Source organism: Limanda limanda, chromosome 16, assembly GCF_963576545.1.
Source record: "Limanda limanda chromosome 16, fLimLim1.1, whole genome shotgun sequence".
NCBI classification, from domain to species: Eukaryota; Metazoa; Chordata; class Actinopteri; order Pleuronectiformes; family Pleuronectidae; genus Limanda; species Limanda limanda.
The window spans coordinates 26,361,454-26,380,088 of record NC_083651.1 but is presented as its reverse complement, the minus strand read 5'-3'; the positions used below and the strand labels follow the sequence as shown (position 1 = coordinate 26,380,088).

The 18,635-nt window shown below is 41.3% G+C and overlaps 1 protein-coding gene across 6 annotated transcripts in view; it reads right to left on the bottom strand.

The window, feature by feature from the left end:
- LOC133022136 (high affinity cGMP-specific 3',5'-cyclic phosphodiesterase 9A-like) overlaps positions 1-18,635 on the bottom strand; it is a 159,107-nt gene continuing 140,472 nt past the window's right edge. For 5 of the 6 annotated variants that reach the window (XM_061089148.1, XM_061089151.1, XM_061089150.1 and 2 more), the window contains 7 exons: positions 14,880-14,962; positions 13,423-13,579; positions 13,235-13,348; positions 9,751-9,855; positions 5,286-5,414; positions 813-908; positions 1-733 (listed from right to left, as the gene is read on the bottom strand). In XM_061089148.1, coding sequence (XP_060945131.1) covers positions 683-733; positions 813-908; positions 5,286-5,414; positions 9,751-9,855; positions 13,235-13,348; positions 13,423-13,579; positions 14,880-14,962 — 735 coding nt within the window. In that variant the 3' untranslated portion in view covers positions 1-682. The remainder of the gene's footprint in view (positions 734-812; positions 909-5,285; positions 5,415-9,750; positions 9,856-13,234; positions 13,349-13,422; positions 13,580-14,879; positions 14,963-18,635) is intronic. The other variant, XM_061089149.1, reaches the window with a different exon arrangement.

The window sequence follows — 18,635 nt, the reverse complement described above, 5'->3', positions numbered from 1 at the left end:
TATTTTTTGTAGCAAAGAACAAATAGCTTTGAATATCTGTACAATCTTTACAAAACAAGTAATTTCAAATAAAGAAAACAATGCAAGATACATATCTAAATATTTTTCACTGAAATAGTCTGTGCTGTACAAATGTTGACTCCCTAAAAAAAGGCTTTGGATTGTCCATCTTGCACTTAAGTTCATCACTAGCTTGTAACGCTGTCTAAGAGCTGCTCTCACAGATCCACTCAATTCAGTTTTACTGTGTCTCACTGAAATGTACCCAATTTTCCCAGATTACATCCTGGTGGTCCACTGCTCTTCAGCTGGCTCAAGTGAAGACAGGACAGAGTGATGGGCCATAATGAACGAGTGTGTCTGATGACTCCACTTTATGTCACATTGCTTCATTCCCATGCTCTAGTCTCACTGGTTCTGAAACACAGAGTGGATTCATCAAGAAATCTCTCCATAACGTGTTCCTTTAAGTTAGCCTCTCTGATTCCAACACTGACAAAACTGTGACATCATGAGGAAGTGGATTGATGGACAGGTGGGATGTAGGGAGATAGTAGGGTGGGTAGGTGAATCCAACTATGCATCCATCTATGGCCCAAGATAGATGTATGCATAGTTCGATTGATGAATAGATGGATGGAGGAAGTACGGCCAGAGTTCTTTCCTACCCTTTCAAAAATGTTTACTTCTTCTTCCCTCCCATGGTCAAGTTCTCACTTTTTTTTTTCTGCACCTGAAGAGAACATTAATTATTATTAGCCGCAATCTGCATCAAGGGCTTATGATATGTACACTTATAGAAATCCTCCAACCTCATTCATGGCATCATCAATCTGTTTGAGTTCTTCATATCTGTCCCTAGACTCTCTGAGTGGCTGCACCATTGCCTCCTCGATCTGTGGGAACAGCTGACACACACACACACACACACACCACTGTTAGTATCGTCACTGCAATAAGATTGTGTTTTATATAATTTTGTTTGTAAAATGTATTAATTTAAGGGAGGTAACTCCAGCCATCAAGTGTAATGCACTGTTACTTTTTATTTCGTGAACCTGAAAAATGACAAGCATTCTTCAGGATATCAAGAAAGACAGTTTCTACAAAAGGTACAATATTCCAAAGCAGAACCTCAACCAACCATGAATTACTTAAAAAAATCCTGAAGCCTTTCAAATTCACCCACAGTCCCAGGAAACATTACAATCAGTCGGTAGATATTTAAAAATGTGTGTGTGTAGAGCAGAGTGCAAATAACTCAACACTATCTCAGAATAGAGTTAAAATTGGTTTACTCTATTTTATTTAATCCCATATTGATCGTCATCATTATGAAACATCACTTAGAGTTGTAGCAACATACAAATAGCAAATCTTAATTTCACATTTTAAAATGGATTGTTACATCGTTAAAATTTGTAGGGAACACTTTTATTTCTGTTCCATTTAAAGTCACCATATACAGTTAGGTCCATAAATATTTGGACATTGACACAATTTTCATGATTTTGGCTCTTTACACCACCACAATGGATTTTGAATGAAACAATCAAGATGTGCTTTACGTGCAGACTTTCAGCTTTAATTTGAGGGTATTTATATCCAAATCAGGTGAACGGTGTAGGAATTACAACACATTTTATATGTGGCACCCCCTTTTTAAGGATCCAAAAGTAATTGGACAATTGGCTGCTCAGCTGTTACATGGCCAGGTGTGTGTTATTCACTCGTTATTTCATTGACAAGGAGCAGATAAAAGGTCTAGAGTTCATTTCAAGTGTGGTATTTGTGTTTGGAATCTGTTGCTGTCAACTCTCAATATGAAGTCCAAAGAGCTGTCACTATCAGTGAAGCAAGCCATCATTAGGCTGAAAAAATCGAAACAAACCTATCAGAGAGATAGCAAAAACATTACGTGTGGCCAAATCAACTGTTTGGTACATTCTTAAAAAGAAAGAACGCACTGGTGAGCTCAGCAACACCAAAAGACCCGGAAGACCACGGAAAACAACTGTGGTGGATGACAGAAGAATTATTTCCCTGGTGAAGAAAAACCCCTTCACAACTCTTGGCCAGATCAAGAACACTCTGCAGGAGGTAGGCGTATCTGTATCAAAGTCAACAATCAAGAGAAGACTTCACCAGAGTAAATACAGAGGGTTCACCACAAGATGTAAACCATTGGTGAGCCTCAAAAACAGGAAGACCAGATTAGAGTTTGCCAAAGAACATCTAAATTTCCCTTCGGGGATGAATAAAGTAATCTACTCTATCTAAAAGAGCCTGTACAGTTCTGGAACAACATCATATGGACAGATGAGACAAAGATCAACTTGTACCAGAATGATGGGAAGAGAAGAGTATGGCGAAGGGAAGGAACTGCTCATGATCCAAAGCATACCACCTCATTAGTGAAGCATGCTGGAGGTAGTGTTATTGCGTGGGCATGTATGGCTGCCAATGGAACTGGTTCCCTCATATTTATTGATGATGTGACTTCTGACAAAAGCAGTAGGAGGAATTCTGAAGTGTTTCAGGCAATATTATCTGCTATTATTATGCTTCAGAACTCATTGGACGGCGCTTCACAGTGCAGATGGACAATGCCCCAGCGCATACTTCGAAAGCAACCAAAGAGTTTTTTAAGGCAAAGAAGTGGAATGTTATGCAATGGCCAAGTCAATCACCTGACCTGAATCCAATTGAGCATGCATTTCACTTGCTGAAGACAAAACTGAAGGGAAAATGCCCCAAGAACAAGCAGGAACTGAAGACAGTTGCAGTAGAGGCCTGGCAGAGCATCACCAGGGACGAAACCCAGCATCTGGTGATGTCTATGGGTTCCAGAATTCTGGCTGTCATTGACTGCAAAGGATTTGCAACCAAGTATTACAAGTGACAATTACATATATGATTATCTTAGTTTGTCCAATTACTTTTGGTCCCTTAAAAAGGGGGTGCCACATATAAAATGTGTTGTAATTACTACACCGTTCACCTGATTTGGATGTGGATACCCTCAATTTAAAGCTGAAAGTCTGCACTTTGAACTTCATTCAAAATCCATTGTGGTGGTGTACAGAGCCAAAATGATGAAAATTGTGTCAATGTCCAAATATTTATGGACCTAACTGTATACACAATGAAATGGAAAGTGAAAAGGTGCACTACATGTTAAATAAGAAGGAAATGTCCAAGTTGAGTTTTTAGGATTAATTATAGGTTTGATTATCAGGAATTTGAATATAAAACTCTCCATGTCATTTTAAAACACTCTTTCTCTGTGGTGCTTTTTTAATGTGAACAGCTTACAGACAGTTAAAAATGCCTAATTATTCCAGCCACATCTTCAGGACCACAGACAGATGATGCCAATAAGTTGCCATTATTGAGGAATTTTTGACCATCCTCACATATTACTGTATATGCCACTCTTTATAATGTATATAGTGTATACAGTGTTGGGGAGTAACGGAATACATGTAACGGCGTTACGTATTTAGAATACAAATTATGAGTAACTGTATTCCGTTACAGTTACAAATTAAATAGATGGTATTCAGAATACAGTTACATTGTTGAAATCAGTGGATTACATGACGGTACTTCTCTGTTTCACGAGTTTAATCACTGTCTCGTAAATCCACCGGAGGCAAAGCCCCCAGGAAGCAGCTGGAGACCAGGGCTGCCGTAAGATCGCCCGGGCCCCCGGCGGCGTGAAGGAGCCTCACCGCGACCGGCTCGGGACCGTTACAGGCCCGGGACCGTGGCTCTGAGAGAGTTCCGTCGCTACCAGAAATCAACGGAGCTGCTGATCCGCAAGCTGCCCTTCCAGCGCCTGGTGAGAGAAGACCGACCTGCGCTTCCAGAGCTCCGCTGTCATGGCTCTGCAGGAGACCAGCGAGGCACGCAGGGTTCACACCGGACGCTGAAGCGACGCTAAAATAATATCACCCGTTGACCCAGTAGTATAAAAGCATATGGTCACTTGTTGCTCCAACATTAACTGCAACAGCGTCCCAATTTAATGTCATCTATCTTCAAGAACTTCTCCGCTGTTTGCTCCGTTCAATGTCGGGTGTCGAGGGTAAATGACGTATTCTCCGCCCCCCCCCCCCCCTCTCTTTTTATCTTTATGACTGCTTGTGTGTCTGTATGGAGGGGGGCATTTAATAATGTGATCGGTCAAATTGGTAAATTTAAAACTCCAGGACAACAGAAGGGGAATACAAACTATGGGATGCATGCTTTATCATTTATATCATATAAAATATGTCATCAATATCGTTTAAAATCATTTTTCAGTGTGTTTCCTGGAGCGATACGCTCGCGTCAAGCGCAAAAAATAGACTCGACGCCGAAACGATCGCTGCACGGCGCGAGCCAGCCTTGGCGCAGGGCGGGGCTTCAGCCTCCGGTGGGACCGGCACAGAGGTGGGAGTGGATGGGAGCCGGACATCCAGCTGGCCCGACGCATCGGCGGAGAGAGATTTTAAACTGCTGCTGTTCCACTGACTATAACAACGCCGCAATCATACACTTAAAAAATGCAATACAAACCGGAAGTATTCCAAGTATTCAGAATACGTTACTCAGATTAGTTAATGTAATGGAATACGTTACAGATTACATTTTTGTGCATGTATTCTGTATTCTGTAACGGAATACGTTTTGAAAGTATCCTTCCCAACACTGAGTGTATATTACTTCTGTACACCATTGGCAGAGTGGGGACTGCCTCATTCCACATACACTCCCTTATCTCTAAGCAGTACCCAAGGTCAGGTTATTGATAAAGGGCTAACAAACAGTAAATTTTAGTGTCTACGCTCATGGACTTTCATATCTAACTCAGATGAGCTAGACAGAGAGGCACCAACATCCTCTCTTTTGCGTATTTCATAAGTGACAAAACGCAGTGTAATTAAGGAATGCATACTTTAGGCTTAACTATCCAATAGGATGCAAACACCTACATGTAACATAGAGAGTGACAGCAATTCTAGCCATCATGGACGTGCTCTTGGAATGTGTGATGCAAGTAGAGGGAGATATACTGGGATGCTCTGGAAAACATCTTCAGACTTATGTGTGACCATTGCTCATGGTACTTTTGCCTTTGTATATATATCCTTCCACCTTCTGGTCTCTTTGATACATTAAGTCTACATTAAATTATTCTGCATAAGACATCAGCTTCTGCCTGAGTTCTCCTTTTCCCAGCTTCCAGCAAACTTCCATAACAACCATAAATTTAACCTGACTTTATCCGGAATACTCACCTTCATAACAGTCTCAAACATGGGAAGGAGGACAAACTTGATGAATCCAATCTGAGCTGTTGGTTTGGTAACCTTTTCTCTGTCCATGAATGGAGCAACAGGAAGCCCTTCAGCCTTCTCCCTGTCACTCTGCACAGAACAGACACAAAGATTAGAAAATTACATCTCACATAACAGTGATAGGATGGAGAAATTATCTTTCTGCTCATTCTACAATGCAACAAGAGTAATAATCTTATATAATATGTATCTTATATAAGTAAAATAAAATTGGCCCTGCCTAAAAAACTGCAAATCCTAAAATCTTAATGGTGTTTGGTCAATATGCTGAGTCCTTTTCTATGGAGCCCATTTCCGCCACTGAATAAAACTTAATTAAAAAAAACAGAACAGCAGAAATGTATGTTTAAATCACCCAAGATTAGAATTTTATAAAATGTTGGTACAAAATGTGATAAAAGTCAGCAAACTCTTCAATAAAAATACTATTAGGGTTGGGCGGTCTTTCTATTATGAAAATGAGTGCTGGGTTTTTGCAGTTATTTACAGAATAAAGAAAAATGGGATTACATTTTCTATAAATGACAGCAACTCCCCCTCCCCTGTCTGTATTTAAAGTTGCAATCAGAAATATTCAAAGATGTTAAGGGTTTATCAATTAAACTTGACAGAATCTTGCTCAAAGAGCTCAAAGAGCAAGATTCTGTTTCGGATGACTTCTTTATGAGTTGAGTGATACAGAAAATAAACACGGAAAATGCATGATGTAGTATTTGTGTGTAGCAGTATATTTTGTTAAGATAGCCATGTTACAATTATTCAACCCCCATATAATATTGTTGTTTTAAAAGCTGTCTGACAGTTTTTTTTGTCCTAGAGTGGAGTTGAAACATAATTAAGCCTTTGGGAACTCTTTACTGATCCTTCATTTGCTGCAGCTGTGATATATAAACCCCACCCATGAAGGTATTCAAGGTGAGTTGCAATCATGGGAAAGACAAAGGAGTGTGCATAAAAGCTGATAGAGGAAATTATTTCATCACACCTGAAAGGCCTTGGGTAGAAGAAGATTTCCCAAAAAAATTATATTCCAAGAGAAACCATTGGGAGCATTGTAAGGAAGTTTAAAGCTTATGGAGCAGCTGCAAACCAGCCTGGCCGTGGAAGAAAGACCAACATTTCATCAAGGGCCCTCAGCAACTTAGTCAGAACAACTCAGAAAAACCCCTGTGTGACTGCAAGACACCTACAGGATGACCTGATGAAGGCTGGTACAAGTGCTTCAGTGGCAACTACAAGACGTGCACTGAATAAACAAGGACTACATGGCCGGACTCCAAGACGCACTCAGCTCTTGACCACAAGGAACATAAAAAGTCGACTAGAATATGCCAGGAGGAATTTGGATAAGACTACTGGGTTTTGGGTGACAGTTCTATGGACTGATGAAACCAAACTGGAACTGTTTGGACGTATGGACCAGCTGTAGGTCTGGCGTGCAAAAGGACAGGCTTCTGACGAGAAGAATACCATCCCCAAAGTCAAGCATGGAGGTTGGTCAAAGATGATGTGGTGCTGTTTTTCTGCGGCAGGAACTAGCAATCTTGATCGTGTACATGGCATCATGGATTCACAGAAATACCAGGCCATTTTAAAGAGGAATGTGATGCCTTTTGTTGACAAATTGAACCTTGGTGATCATTAGACTTTCCAGAAAGACAATAATCCAAAGCCCACCTCCAAGTCAGCCAAAGCTTGGTTGAGAAAAAGATCATGGAACCTCCTGGAGTGGCTTTCTCAGTCACTAGATTTAAATCTGATTGAAAATCTTTGGTGGGATTCAAAAAAGGCAGTTGCAGCACGGAAGCCATCAAACATCACTAAGCTAGAGGCTTTTTCACGTGAGAAATGGGCAAAGATTCCAATCGAGAGGTGTAAGAAGCTTGTCTGTACTTACCGAAAACGTTTGTTAGAAGTTATAAAAGCTAGAGGATGCGCCACAAAGTACTGAAGCTGGGGGTTGAATAATACTGAACATGCACATGTGTTGAAAGAGTTACATTTTTCATTTTAACTTCAAAGTTAAGTAAACTTCTGTGGTCAAAATAACTAAAATCCGCATCAGTCAATATCTTTTGTTGTTTGATGAGGTTTTTTGTCATTTATTGTCATTATCTGTCATCCACATCACTATAATGTCTATTGAGGTGAGGGGGTTGAATATTTCTGATTGCAGCTGTATATAGTGCTTTTCTAGTCTTGATGACCACTCAAAGCTCTTTACAGTACAGTTTTACATTCACCCATTCCCACACACATTCATACAGTGCATCAGCACTTTTGTTGTTCTATGAGGGCAAAATCAGGGTTCAGCATCTTGCCCAAGGACACTTCGGCATGCAGATGGGGAAGACTGGGGATCGAACTACCAACCTTCAGGTTGGAGGACGACCGCTCTACCCCACAGCCACAGCTGGACTGTATGTTTTGCTCTTGTTCTGCCCTTGCTGTTAAAATATTTTGCATATGTGGATTTGTTCTTGTCCGCTGCGTGCAACAGCCTTTTGAACCTGTTTAACTATGTTTTGGCTGGGATCTGACATAATTTTCATTCATATTACAGTTGTCTGTTGTTTTAGAATAGGACCTGAATGGAATTTTCACAAAAAATATTTCTATAGGCTATTCTTAACCCCAGGCAGAACAAAACAAAAAAATCCCTCTTCCACTACAACACCCCCACCTTAAAGCCTCCTTGCACACCCCTGATGTAATTTGACCTTGTGACTCTAAAGGTCGAAATATGCTACTCCGACTCTGTTGCGCGCGGAGGAACGCACGGATCCCACGGACTCTTTTTCATTTACGCTTCTACGAAGGCTGGGGTGCTGAAAACAATACACCACCAGAACAGTAGGTGGCGCAAAGGAGGACGAGCTTAGAGAAGCCTACCTCTTTGTTAGTAGAAGAAGTCCACGTTTGTTTATTTACCTCCTACCGGCTTTCCTCACACACAGTGAACGATGGCAACTAACAGACAAAGGCTGTTGATGGAGCTGGAGCTGCTTGACATGCAGAGGTGTCAAGTAACGAAGTACAAATACTTCGTAACCTTACTTAAGTAGAAATTTTGGGTATCTATACTTTACTGGAGTATTTATTTTTCAGACGACTTTTTACTTCTACTCCTTACATTTTCACGCAAATATCTATACTTTCTACTCCTTACATTTTAAAAATAGCCTTGTTACTCCTATTTCATTTTGGCTTGTTTTCATTCCGGTTTGTCATCTTTCAAAGACACACACTTTCGACACCTCTGTTGACATGGAAGGGGACTTGCTTGTAACGTATTTTATGAAACAAGTTTGAGGTCACGAAATGTTAGATTCCGGAAATGACATTGTGCGGAAATGATGTCGTTAGCGTACCAATCACAGCCAGGGGCTGTCCCTAGGCTCTCCGAAATGCCCACGGATAGTCAGAGGTACACAAAAGCTCTCCGAGTCACTCGGGGGGGCGTTCCTCTGTCGGTGTCAGTCCGTGTCAGTCAAAACGGAGAAGCATATATAGGCCTTTAACCACCGGACGCGGCTCCACCGGCCGCTCGTGAGCTACACCGGCTGCTTGAGAGCTACGCTAGCTGGCTCCCCGGGCTCCACCGGCCGCATATGAGGCGCAGCAGTGGCGATGTAAATAAACAGTCGATAGGACTGCCACACACAAAAAAGGCGTCTCAAAATGTTACTCCACCTTGTGTCCTGGTGAGGAATTGCTTTGCAACACGTGCAACCCTTGGAGAACCATAAATTAAAACTAGTCCGTAGACAAAACTGCGTGAAAAGCGGTAGCCGCAGTAGCATGGCCAGCCTTTAGTGGCCAGCTGCCATTTTGAAACACACTCTTTAACACACATTCTTTTGTCAGTAAATTGTGTGAATTTGGCCTACCTCTACAGTGTCAAGAACTCTATATCCTTCAACTTTTGTTAAAGTTGTTAATTTAATTATTAATCTGATTTCCAAACTTGTAGTTAGTAATTTCCTGACACTTCATCAATAAATTGGCTATCTTTTCCACTTCCTTTGAAGGAATTTATTGAATGTCCACTCTGTATGTTATAATTTCTACTTTGTATCTCATAATTCTGACTTATCTCACAATTCTGGCTTTATCTCATAATTATGACTTTACATCTTATAATTATGACCTAATCAAATGACCAATCTAATTCTTGTTGTATCCACCATATTCACAAATCACAATTTGTCTCTTAGGGCTGAACAATCCTCTGGCCTTAACAGTCAGGAATCATTTTGAATATTTATCTAAAAATTATGACATTACATTTGTGATATTATCAAGAGTAAACCCCATTTCTTTCAGTGGAAGAAATAGGGTTTGATAATTTTTACAATGAAAATGGCACAATTTGAAAATATTTTGCCCATTTTAGTGGACTCACCTGCATGAAGTACTCCTCCAACAGGCAGTCAACCCATGGCTCAGCCACCTCCATGGGTCGCACTTCATTGGAGATGTCGCAGCATTTGATAAGCACCATCTTCAGCTGAATAGAGCACAGTGTAAGAGGACATAGGTCACCATGAAAAGAGTTGGGTCTGACAATGGGTCTGAGAGAGTACACTCTTTGAGCCCCACTGTTAACAAGATTTAAACACAGAAAAGCATAGTTCATAACCTGCTATAGTGAGAAGGAATGCCTTTTAAGTAGGGCTGGGCAACGATTAAAAGTTTTAATCGCGATTAATCGCATGATTTCCCTGAATAATCACAATTAATCGCATTTGTATACGCAAAATCCAATAATGAATTAAAAAGTAGTGTATAGCGCAATTTTATTTTCAATGTTCTGCCATACGAACGAAAGTGCCATAACATTTGTTGTGCAAACACTTTTAACATCAGCATTTAATACAGTAGCAGTTAATTAAATATTCAGTGTAAATCTCAACTTAACAATATTATCAAAGCAAATACAAAATTAAAGCTCAATGCCACTGCCAGGGCATTAATGTTATCCTCTTCGTTATGAAAAATGTATACTCCTCCCTGCGTCTAACATAGTCTGCCGAAGCCTCGCTCCGCTCGCTGTTTCGTTGAGTGATTTGCTGATATCAACTGTGTGTTTTGCATTTAGGTGATATTTTAGACTGGTAGTACTCCGGTGATAAGAAAATTCACCTTGGCAGTGGTTACAAATAACTTTGGTTCTGTCGACTCCGCCGTCTGGAAGAACTTTAAAATGAAAATGGCCATGTAAAAGCTCTGTACCCTTATCCATGGTTGTTTATCCGCCAATTATTTTCTTTTTTCCGGTTCCGCAGCAGTCAGCAACAGACTTTCACAAAATAAAAGCCTGACTTTCACAATAAAACAATAAATAATCAAACCTGAGTTAATGCGAGATAAAAATAATTGTCTGAGTTAAATAAGGGATGAGTTAACTCGATTAAAACGAGTTAACTTGCCCAGCCCTACTTTTAAGTTTAAGTGCACTGACTTGCTACCCCAGAAAATGAATAGCGCTGCTGGGCTAATATGAAATAATTCATCTTATGATGAAACTAAACTCTGCATGTGTCGATAAATAATAACATTTTATTTCTGTATTGGTGATTTTGAATACTTTATGGGCAGGTTTGCCAGAGGACGAACAGTAAAAGAGAATTCCTGTACCTCGCAGTAAAAGTGTCAGCAGTAGATAAAGACGAGGGGGGTACTCAGATCCTTGGGTTATGTAAAAATATTATTAACAAAGTGTGAAAGTACTGTCACAAATAAAACTCCAGCATTGAGAACTTAAATGCTGGCTGAAGGTAGAGAAATGTTAATATTAAATTGCATTTATGATATGGAAGCAAAATGCAGAATATCACCAATATGAGTGCAATATTAGTGTTAACATTATGTACTTAAAGTACAACATGACCATTTATAGGTCCATATTTTAACTTAGTCTCGACAAGAACAGCTTCACATGTTCATAAAATGAATGGCTACAGTGCTTCCTTTCACCCTCTGTCTGACACCCCTAACCAGTCCACATGAAGCGACCATACCCCTTGTAGAATGTGTCACAAACCTTAAAGGGGATCCAAACAAGCTAAGGCGATCACATACACTATTCACGGTATGTGAGGGCACGAGCACTATCGGTGCTCGTGCCCTTATAATCATTTCAATTTCAATTTCGATAAGGCCTTCACACCGTTAGTGCTCGGGCAATTAAAGTTGTAAAAGTAAGGCTTTCTTTCTGTTGGCAGTAGGTGGCACTATCACTATCTCTACATACATTCTAATAGATCTGTTCAGGTCGCGGATCTGATCAATTTGGGCCCAATTGGATAATTTACAGTGGAGTTACAACAACTTCATTGTCATGCTGATCAGTAGGAGGCACTATAACCCGAGTTAATATTGACAAATATAGCTGTTCAGGTGGGGATTCTGATCATGTGACAGAATTTTGGTGCCGATTGGACAATGCACAGTGGAGTTATGACAACATCGTCGCCTTTGGCGAAGGATGAAATTCAATGTCACAATTCTGACCATGAAAGTGTTATGACTTGTCTGAGCTCATTTGAGCTGTATATTGTAAAGCAGCAAGGAGCAGTGCATTAAAGAATAAAACATTTCACTTCCTGTCACCAGCAGGTGGCGCTGTGACGATGAGTCAATATTGACATATGGATCTGTTCAGGGCAGGACTGTGATCATGTGAAAGAGGTTTGAGGCTGATTGGACAATACACAGAGGTATTTTTTTTTTTTATCTGGACAAGTTCGGCGGGCCGTACTTTGCCCATGTCTGCACTAGGGCTTCCCTCATAGGAATGCCATCAGGGGGCATGGGACATATGTAGTTTGAAGGAGATTGAACAATGTACACTGAAATTACAGCAATTTTGTGTGTCATGGCGACTTAAAATTCGATTCCATTACACTAACATGGCGTTCTATGAAAACTCACAGTTTAAAAGGAATTAATTAAAGAGTAAGATTCAAATTCTAGTTCTGATTACTTTTTCTAGTCAAGTCAATTTAGGTCACAGTGATCTTTACCTTTGACCACTGAAATCATATCAGTTGCTCATGGAGTCAAAGTGACAACTGGTCAAAATCTAAAGAAATTGATTTAAAGCAGATTTGAAATATGTTCAAGAGGCCAAATAACATGTTTTGTGAGGCCAAAGACACCATAATCTTGACTATAAACTTTGACTTCCAAAACTAAGTATTCTCTTAAGGCGTTGTAAAGATTACACGATCAACATAAAAAAAAGGGGTTGTGAGGTCCCAATGACCATGATCAAATTCTAATCAGTTCTTTCTTGAGTCCAACTGAACATTTTACAAAATTCCAAGACATTCCTGAAGGTGTTGATGCGATATTGTGTTCACAATAAAAGATAGGTCTGTACGTATGGATAGATAAAAACGTACTGCCTCTGGCCACTGGCTGTCCCTGACCCACATACAAAGCTTTACAAACAAAAGGAACAGGGAATACCAGAAAAGCTAACAATGGGCAGTAATTTAAGTATTCACGTTTAAAAGAGCATGCTCACGTAAAATGTGAATGTACAAGTACACAATACAATTCCTTCAAATTGTACACTAGTAAAAACTTCAACATATAATGAGATATAACCTACTCATTAGAAGAACAGGGGGACAAACCTCAAAATCAGCTGATGTCATTGTTGGCCAGAGTGCAACACAAATAAATTAAGCTGTTTAATGTTATTTTATCAGCTACAGGACCTTCTCATGCAGAGTGTTATTAACAATCATCAATAATCTATATGTCATTAATTATAGTGTATCCATGTTGTGATGATACTGGTGCAACATAACATCTTTAAAAACTGTCTGTGACTACACAGCAGCCTTCGAGTTGTTTGTAAATCAAAGTGTCCTTACACAGGTGACGTGCTCCTCATCTGAGTAGTCAAAGTTGTCGACTTTCTGCTTGAAGGAATCAAGGATCTCACCATGACGCGCCATGTCTGTGGCCAGGATCAGTGTGATTGTTCCCTGAAACAAAGCACAAGGTGAAACAGCTCATCATGCACAAACATACACAAACACACAGAAGCACACAGACTTACCTGTCGTATCTGTTTGAATGCCTCTGAGTCGAAGTTGGAAAAGATGTTGCAATCAGACTGAGCGAAGATCTGGAAAGCTACAGCACAGTGGTGATTTTCCAGAGGGGAGATGTCATTGTAGCGAACTGCTAATTCTGTTCTGGCATTGACCTGGTACCTGGAACAAATGGTAGGATGAGATGGATGGAGCAAAACAAGAATTAAGCCCAAATACAAAAAGAAAGGAGAGAACTGTGATCTCTAGTGCCTCGATTCAGTACCTTTTGCCATTGCAGCACCAAATTAACTGCCAGGGTCAATTTGACTTGTTTGTTCATGTTTAATAAAGTCTAATTCTAAGATAGAAGACACAGGGAATGCTACAAGTAGGTGACAGTAATGGGAGGAGATGGGGCAAAGGGGGATGGAAAGATGAAAACATAAGCAAAATAACAACGAAAGAAAGAGAAAGATGGATAGGCACCGAAAGATCAAGGCAGGAGCAGTAAAACAGGAATGGAAGATTATGTGAAAAAAAAGAAAAGAGTAAGAAAGGGAGAAAGAGAAGGTGGAGTAAGGAGTAGGGTTGGGTACCGAGAACTGGTTCCAATTCAACCGGTAACAATACAACCGGTACCTACCCGGACCGAAATGCAACGGAGATTTCGGTGCCTCATTTCGGTGCCTGAGCCAATCGAAGACTGAGGTCTTTGTTCCTCCCGCCTCCTCACACTTCCACTCCTTCCTTCGCGGGAAGGGGCGCCTCCCATCGGGCCCCCGCATGAGTCGGGCGCGGTTGCCGGTGGAAAAACTCTTGTCTCCGCGCTGCCCGCGTTGTACTTGCTTCAGGGTGTGGGAGGATCTCCTCGCGAGACCTCTCCCCGGCGGGGGCCAGCCAGCCAACGCCGGGTGCATTTCCTCCGTGGCGGTGCGCCGCGACCGGCTCTGGGTCGGCTTGGAAAGGCTGGGGGCGGGGGGAACGAAGACCACGCCAAGAAAGGTTTCACAAAAGGGTCTGCAGTTTGGGGGGGACAAAGGTGGCCCGAAACCTGCTCTCGACAGCCCCAGCCGCGGAGACACGGGGGTCTCCGAATGATGGAAAAGCGACCCTCAGTCTTCAATTGTCTCAGGCACTGATGTCAGAGTCACGAGTGAGAGTGTGTGTGTTTTGTAATTATTATTATTCATTTAAGTATAGTGTAAATTTTGTTAACAGTTCATATATTATTCATAGTTTCAAGTTAAAAAGTATTTTGTATTTAGTTATATTTATAATCTACTTTAAACAGTTCATATATTTGGAAATAAAAAAAGCCTTTTTAAAAAAAAAAAGAATACCACACGATATCCATCCCAAGTGAGGAGGAAGGAAGGAATGATGCAAAGCAGGAACAAATTATTTGAAACAAAGAAAATAAATAGTTATAATGTGGGCTGAGATTTCTGAGTATGCATGTGTTTGTGTTAGTTTGTCTTACGTGTTGTTGAATCCGGGGTGATCGAGGTCATGACACACAGCAGCTGTCATGAGAATCAAAATATCCACCTGTGTGAACTTCTCCTAAAAATAAACATATACATATATTACATATATAAAATTATATTACACAATGCAGCAATCAAGTGTTTAACCACGTGTGTGTGTGTGTGTGAGATCTTGTTAGCCCATCACTGGTGCAGATGCTTCATAATCATTCATTAGGCCTATGACAATTAAGCCTCTTGTGAATAGTCCTCTCAAATATCAGAGGTAGAAAAATTGAGAGGGAGACTTCCTGACAAGAAGCTCCTCCTTCCCTGTTATTCTCTCTTTCCCTTTTCTGACCATTATATTCCTCTTATCAAACCCAATCGTCCTCCTGATCCTCTTTTCCTATGTACCTTCAGCATTTATAATTATTTGACATGTCTTTTTTTCACAGTTTCACAATGGTAAAAAGCTTCTTTCATCTGATAGATAAAATAAATAATAAATAAAATATTATGATTAATATATTTGGCATTTTGAAATGAAAATGTATCTTAATTTCTTTGGCCTCGCATGCAGACAGAAATATATTGAAATAAATGGGAAATTCACCAAATGTAGAAAAGACTCCTCTGCCATCTGATGAACAGCCTGATCCTTGTCTTATATTGTGTTCAATTACTGTGCAGGTCTAGGGTATTGAGTGATATCCACACCCTGGGAACATGGTATGTCTCTCCGATGATCATTGATAAAGAGTTCTGCATTAAGTGCCTATTCTCTGTTGGGGGGTACAGTCCTGAGATCTGACCTCCAGACAAAGAGCAATAAAACTAAGGCCTGTACAGCCGTGGCCAAAAGTTTTGAGAATGACACAAATATACATTTTCACAAAGTCTGCTGCCTCAGTGTTCTTAGATCTTTTTGTAAGATGTTACTATGGTATACTGAAGTATAATTACAAGCATTTAATAAGTGTCAAAAGATTTTATTGACAATAACATAGAGCTTATGCAAAGAGTCAATATATGGATTGTTGACCCTTCTTTTTCAAGACCTCTGCAATTCGCCCTGGCATGCTGTCAATTAACTTCTGGGCCACATCCTGACTGATGGCAGCCCATTCTTGCATAATCAATGCTTGGAGTTTGTCAGAATTTGTGAGTTTTTGTTTGTCTACTCGCCTCTTGAGGATTGACCACAAGTTCCCAATGGGATTAAGGTCTGGAGAGTTTCCTGGCCATCGACCCAAAATTTCAATGTTTTGTTCCCCGAGCCACTTAGTTATCACTTTTGCCTTATGGCAAGGTGCTCAATCATGCTGGAAAAGGCATTATTTCTTGGATGGTTGGGAGAAGTTGCTCTCGGAGGACGTTTTGGTACCACTCCCTTGGCTGAGAAGCAACCCCACACATGAATGGTTTCAGGATGCTTCACTGTTGGCACGACACAGGACTGATGGTAGCGCTCACCTTTTTCTCTCCGTATAAGCTTTTTTCCAGATGCCCCAAACAATCTGAAAGGGGATTCATCAGAGAAAATGACTTAACCCCAGTCCTCAGCAGTCCAATCCCTGTACCTTTTGCAGAATATCAGTCTGTCCTTGATATTTTTCCTGGAGAGAAGTGGCTTCCTTGCTGCCATTCTTGACACCAGGCCATCCTCCAAAAGTCTTCACCGTTTGTGCAGATGCACTCACACCTGCCTGCTGCCATTCCTGAGCAAGCTCTGCACTAGTGGTGCTCCGATCCCTCAGCTGGATCAACTTTAGGAGACGGTCCTGGCGCTTGCTGGACTTCCTTGGGCGACCTGAAGCCTTCCTCACAACAATTGAACCGCCTTCCTTGAAGTTCTTGATGATCTGATAAATAGTAGATTTAGGTGCAATGTTACTCTCAGCAATATCCTTGCCTTTGAAGCCTTTTTTGTGCAAAGCAATGATGACTGCACGTGTTTCCTTGCAGGTAACCATGGTTAACAGAGGAAGGACAGTGACTTCAAGCACCACCCTCCTTTTAAAGCTTCCAGTCTGCAATTTTGTCTCCATCAGCATTACAGAGTGATCTCCAGCCTGGTCCTTGTCAACACTCTCACCTGTGTTAACAAGAGAATCACTGACATGATGTCAGCTGGTCCTTCTTTGGCAGGGCTGAAATGCAGTGGAAATGGTTTTTGGGGGATTAAGTTAATTTTCGTTAATTTTCAACTAATTGCAATTCATCTGATCACTTCATAACATTCTGGAGTATATGCAAATTGCGATCATAAAAACTGAGGCAGCAGACTTTGTGAAAATGAATATTTATTCTCAAAACTTTTGGCCATGGCTGTAGTCCAACCTGAAACCAGTTCTACCGGTTTCTAATCTGAATCCACACCTTCTTCAGCCGACCTGGAGCCTCTCCTTGGTGGGGGAAGCATCTCGGGTGTCCTTCAGAGGACCCCCACTGTGATCCTAAAATGCCCACTGAGGTCGAATCCCCGCCCACTAAGGTCGTAACCCTGACATTCCATTGGCTGAGAGCCAACTGAATCCCATGACCACTTCCTGAGGAGGCAGGAACTCCTCAGGTGGTATAAAACTGTTGAGCCCACAGAAAACGCTGCCTTTACCCTGCATAAAGACTTTTGAACAAGACCTTCGGGTCTTTCCAGATGTTCCAGCTGCTATTGGCGGCACTCACAGACGTTTGTTTTATTTCATTTCATTGCCTTTATTCTTATCTTAGTCAACGTTTTATTTTGATAGGACTTTTTGTTATTTTAACTTGAAAAGATCGAAACAGGAAGTTCACTCGCAGGCGAGTTGCACACAGACTTTCCTTTTTTTCAAACGATCTACAAACGGCTTCAAAACAGCTGTTCCCTGCAGAAGCGCGACGTTCATTCCGCTGAGGAGCACGAATAATCCGCTCCTGATCAGCAGCACGATCTCCGTTGCCACAGAAGAAGAAGACGAAGACTCATCCCGTCAAAGAGCACGAGAAAATCCGCTCCGGTTCGGCCCAGCACGACGCCCGCTGCAGCAGACGACCCAGCGAAAAAGAGCTTGAGAGGCCACGATTTTATTCACCAAACTTCCGGGATATCCGCGCCAACGCGCATGCAACCCCACGAAACTACAGTTACAGTAAGAGGTTATTTTGTCTGGGCAGAGACTAGTTTTAATACTTAGCGTGTCGTTTAATATTTGAGTGTATTTGTTTGTGGGACCTCCGTGTCTCCTGTTTAGCCGTGACGAGCCGGCACTTCCGGTACCGGTGTTACGGCCTTGTTTTATGGTGTTACAGTATTTTAGCGCCGCGACGAAGCGTCTCCACCTGCACTGTGACCGTCTGACCAACTTTACAGAGACTTTACCGGTCAAACTTCAGCACACAACGCCGCTTGGGTACTGAGTGGTAATTGTTAAACTTGTCTCTGACGGTGTTTTTAAGAGCTCCTTTGATATTTCCTTGCATGTTCTCTCTCTCTCTCTCTTTCTCTCTCTTCTCCTAAACCTACCTATAAACACGTCCGATCTGTATTCACACATTTCAAGTTACCTAGATAACTCTAGGCTTAGAGAGCCTGAACGCATCGTGAAGCCATTCGGCCCCAAGGCCAAAGCAGAGATAAAGAAGTCTCTTTGTCTGAAAATTCCTTTGTTTTAATTCACGTGGCAACCGCCATTTTGGGCTTCGGCCGCATGGTGTCATTAACATAGGCTCCATTTTGAATAACGTGAGTTAGACCACCATTTTGAGAGTTGTTATTGCCACTCCTC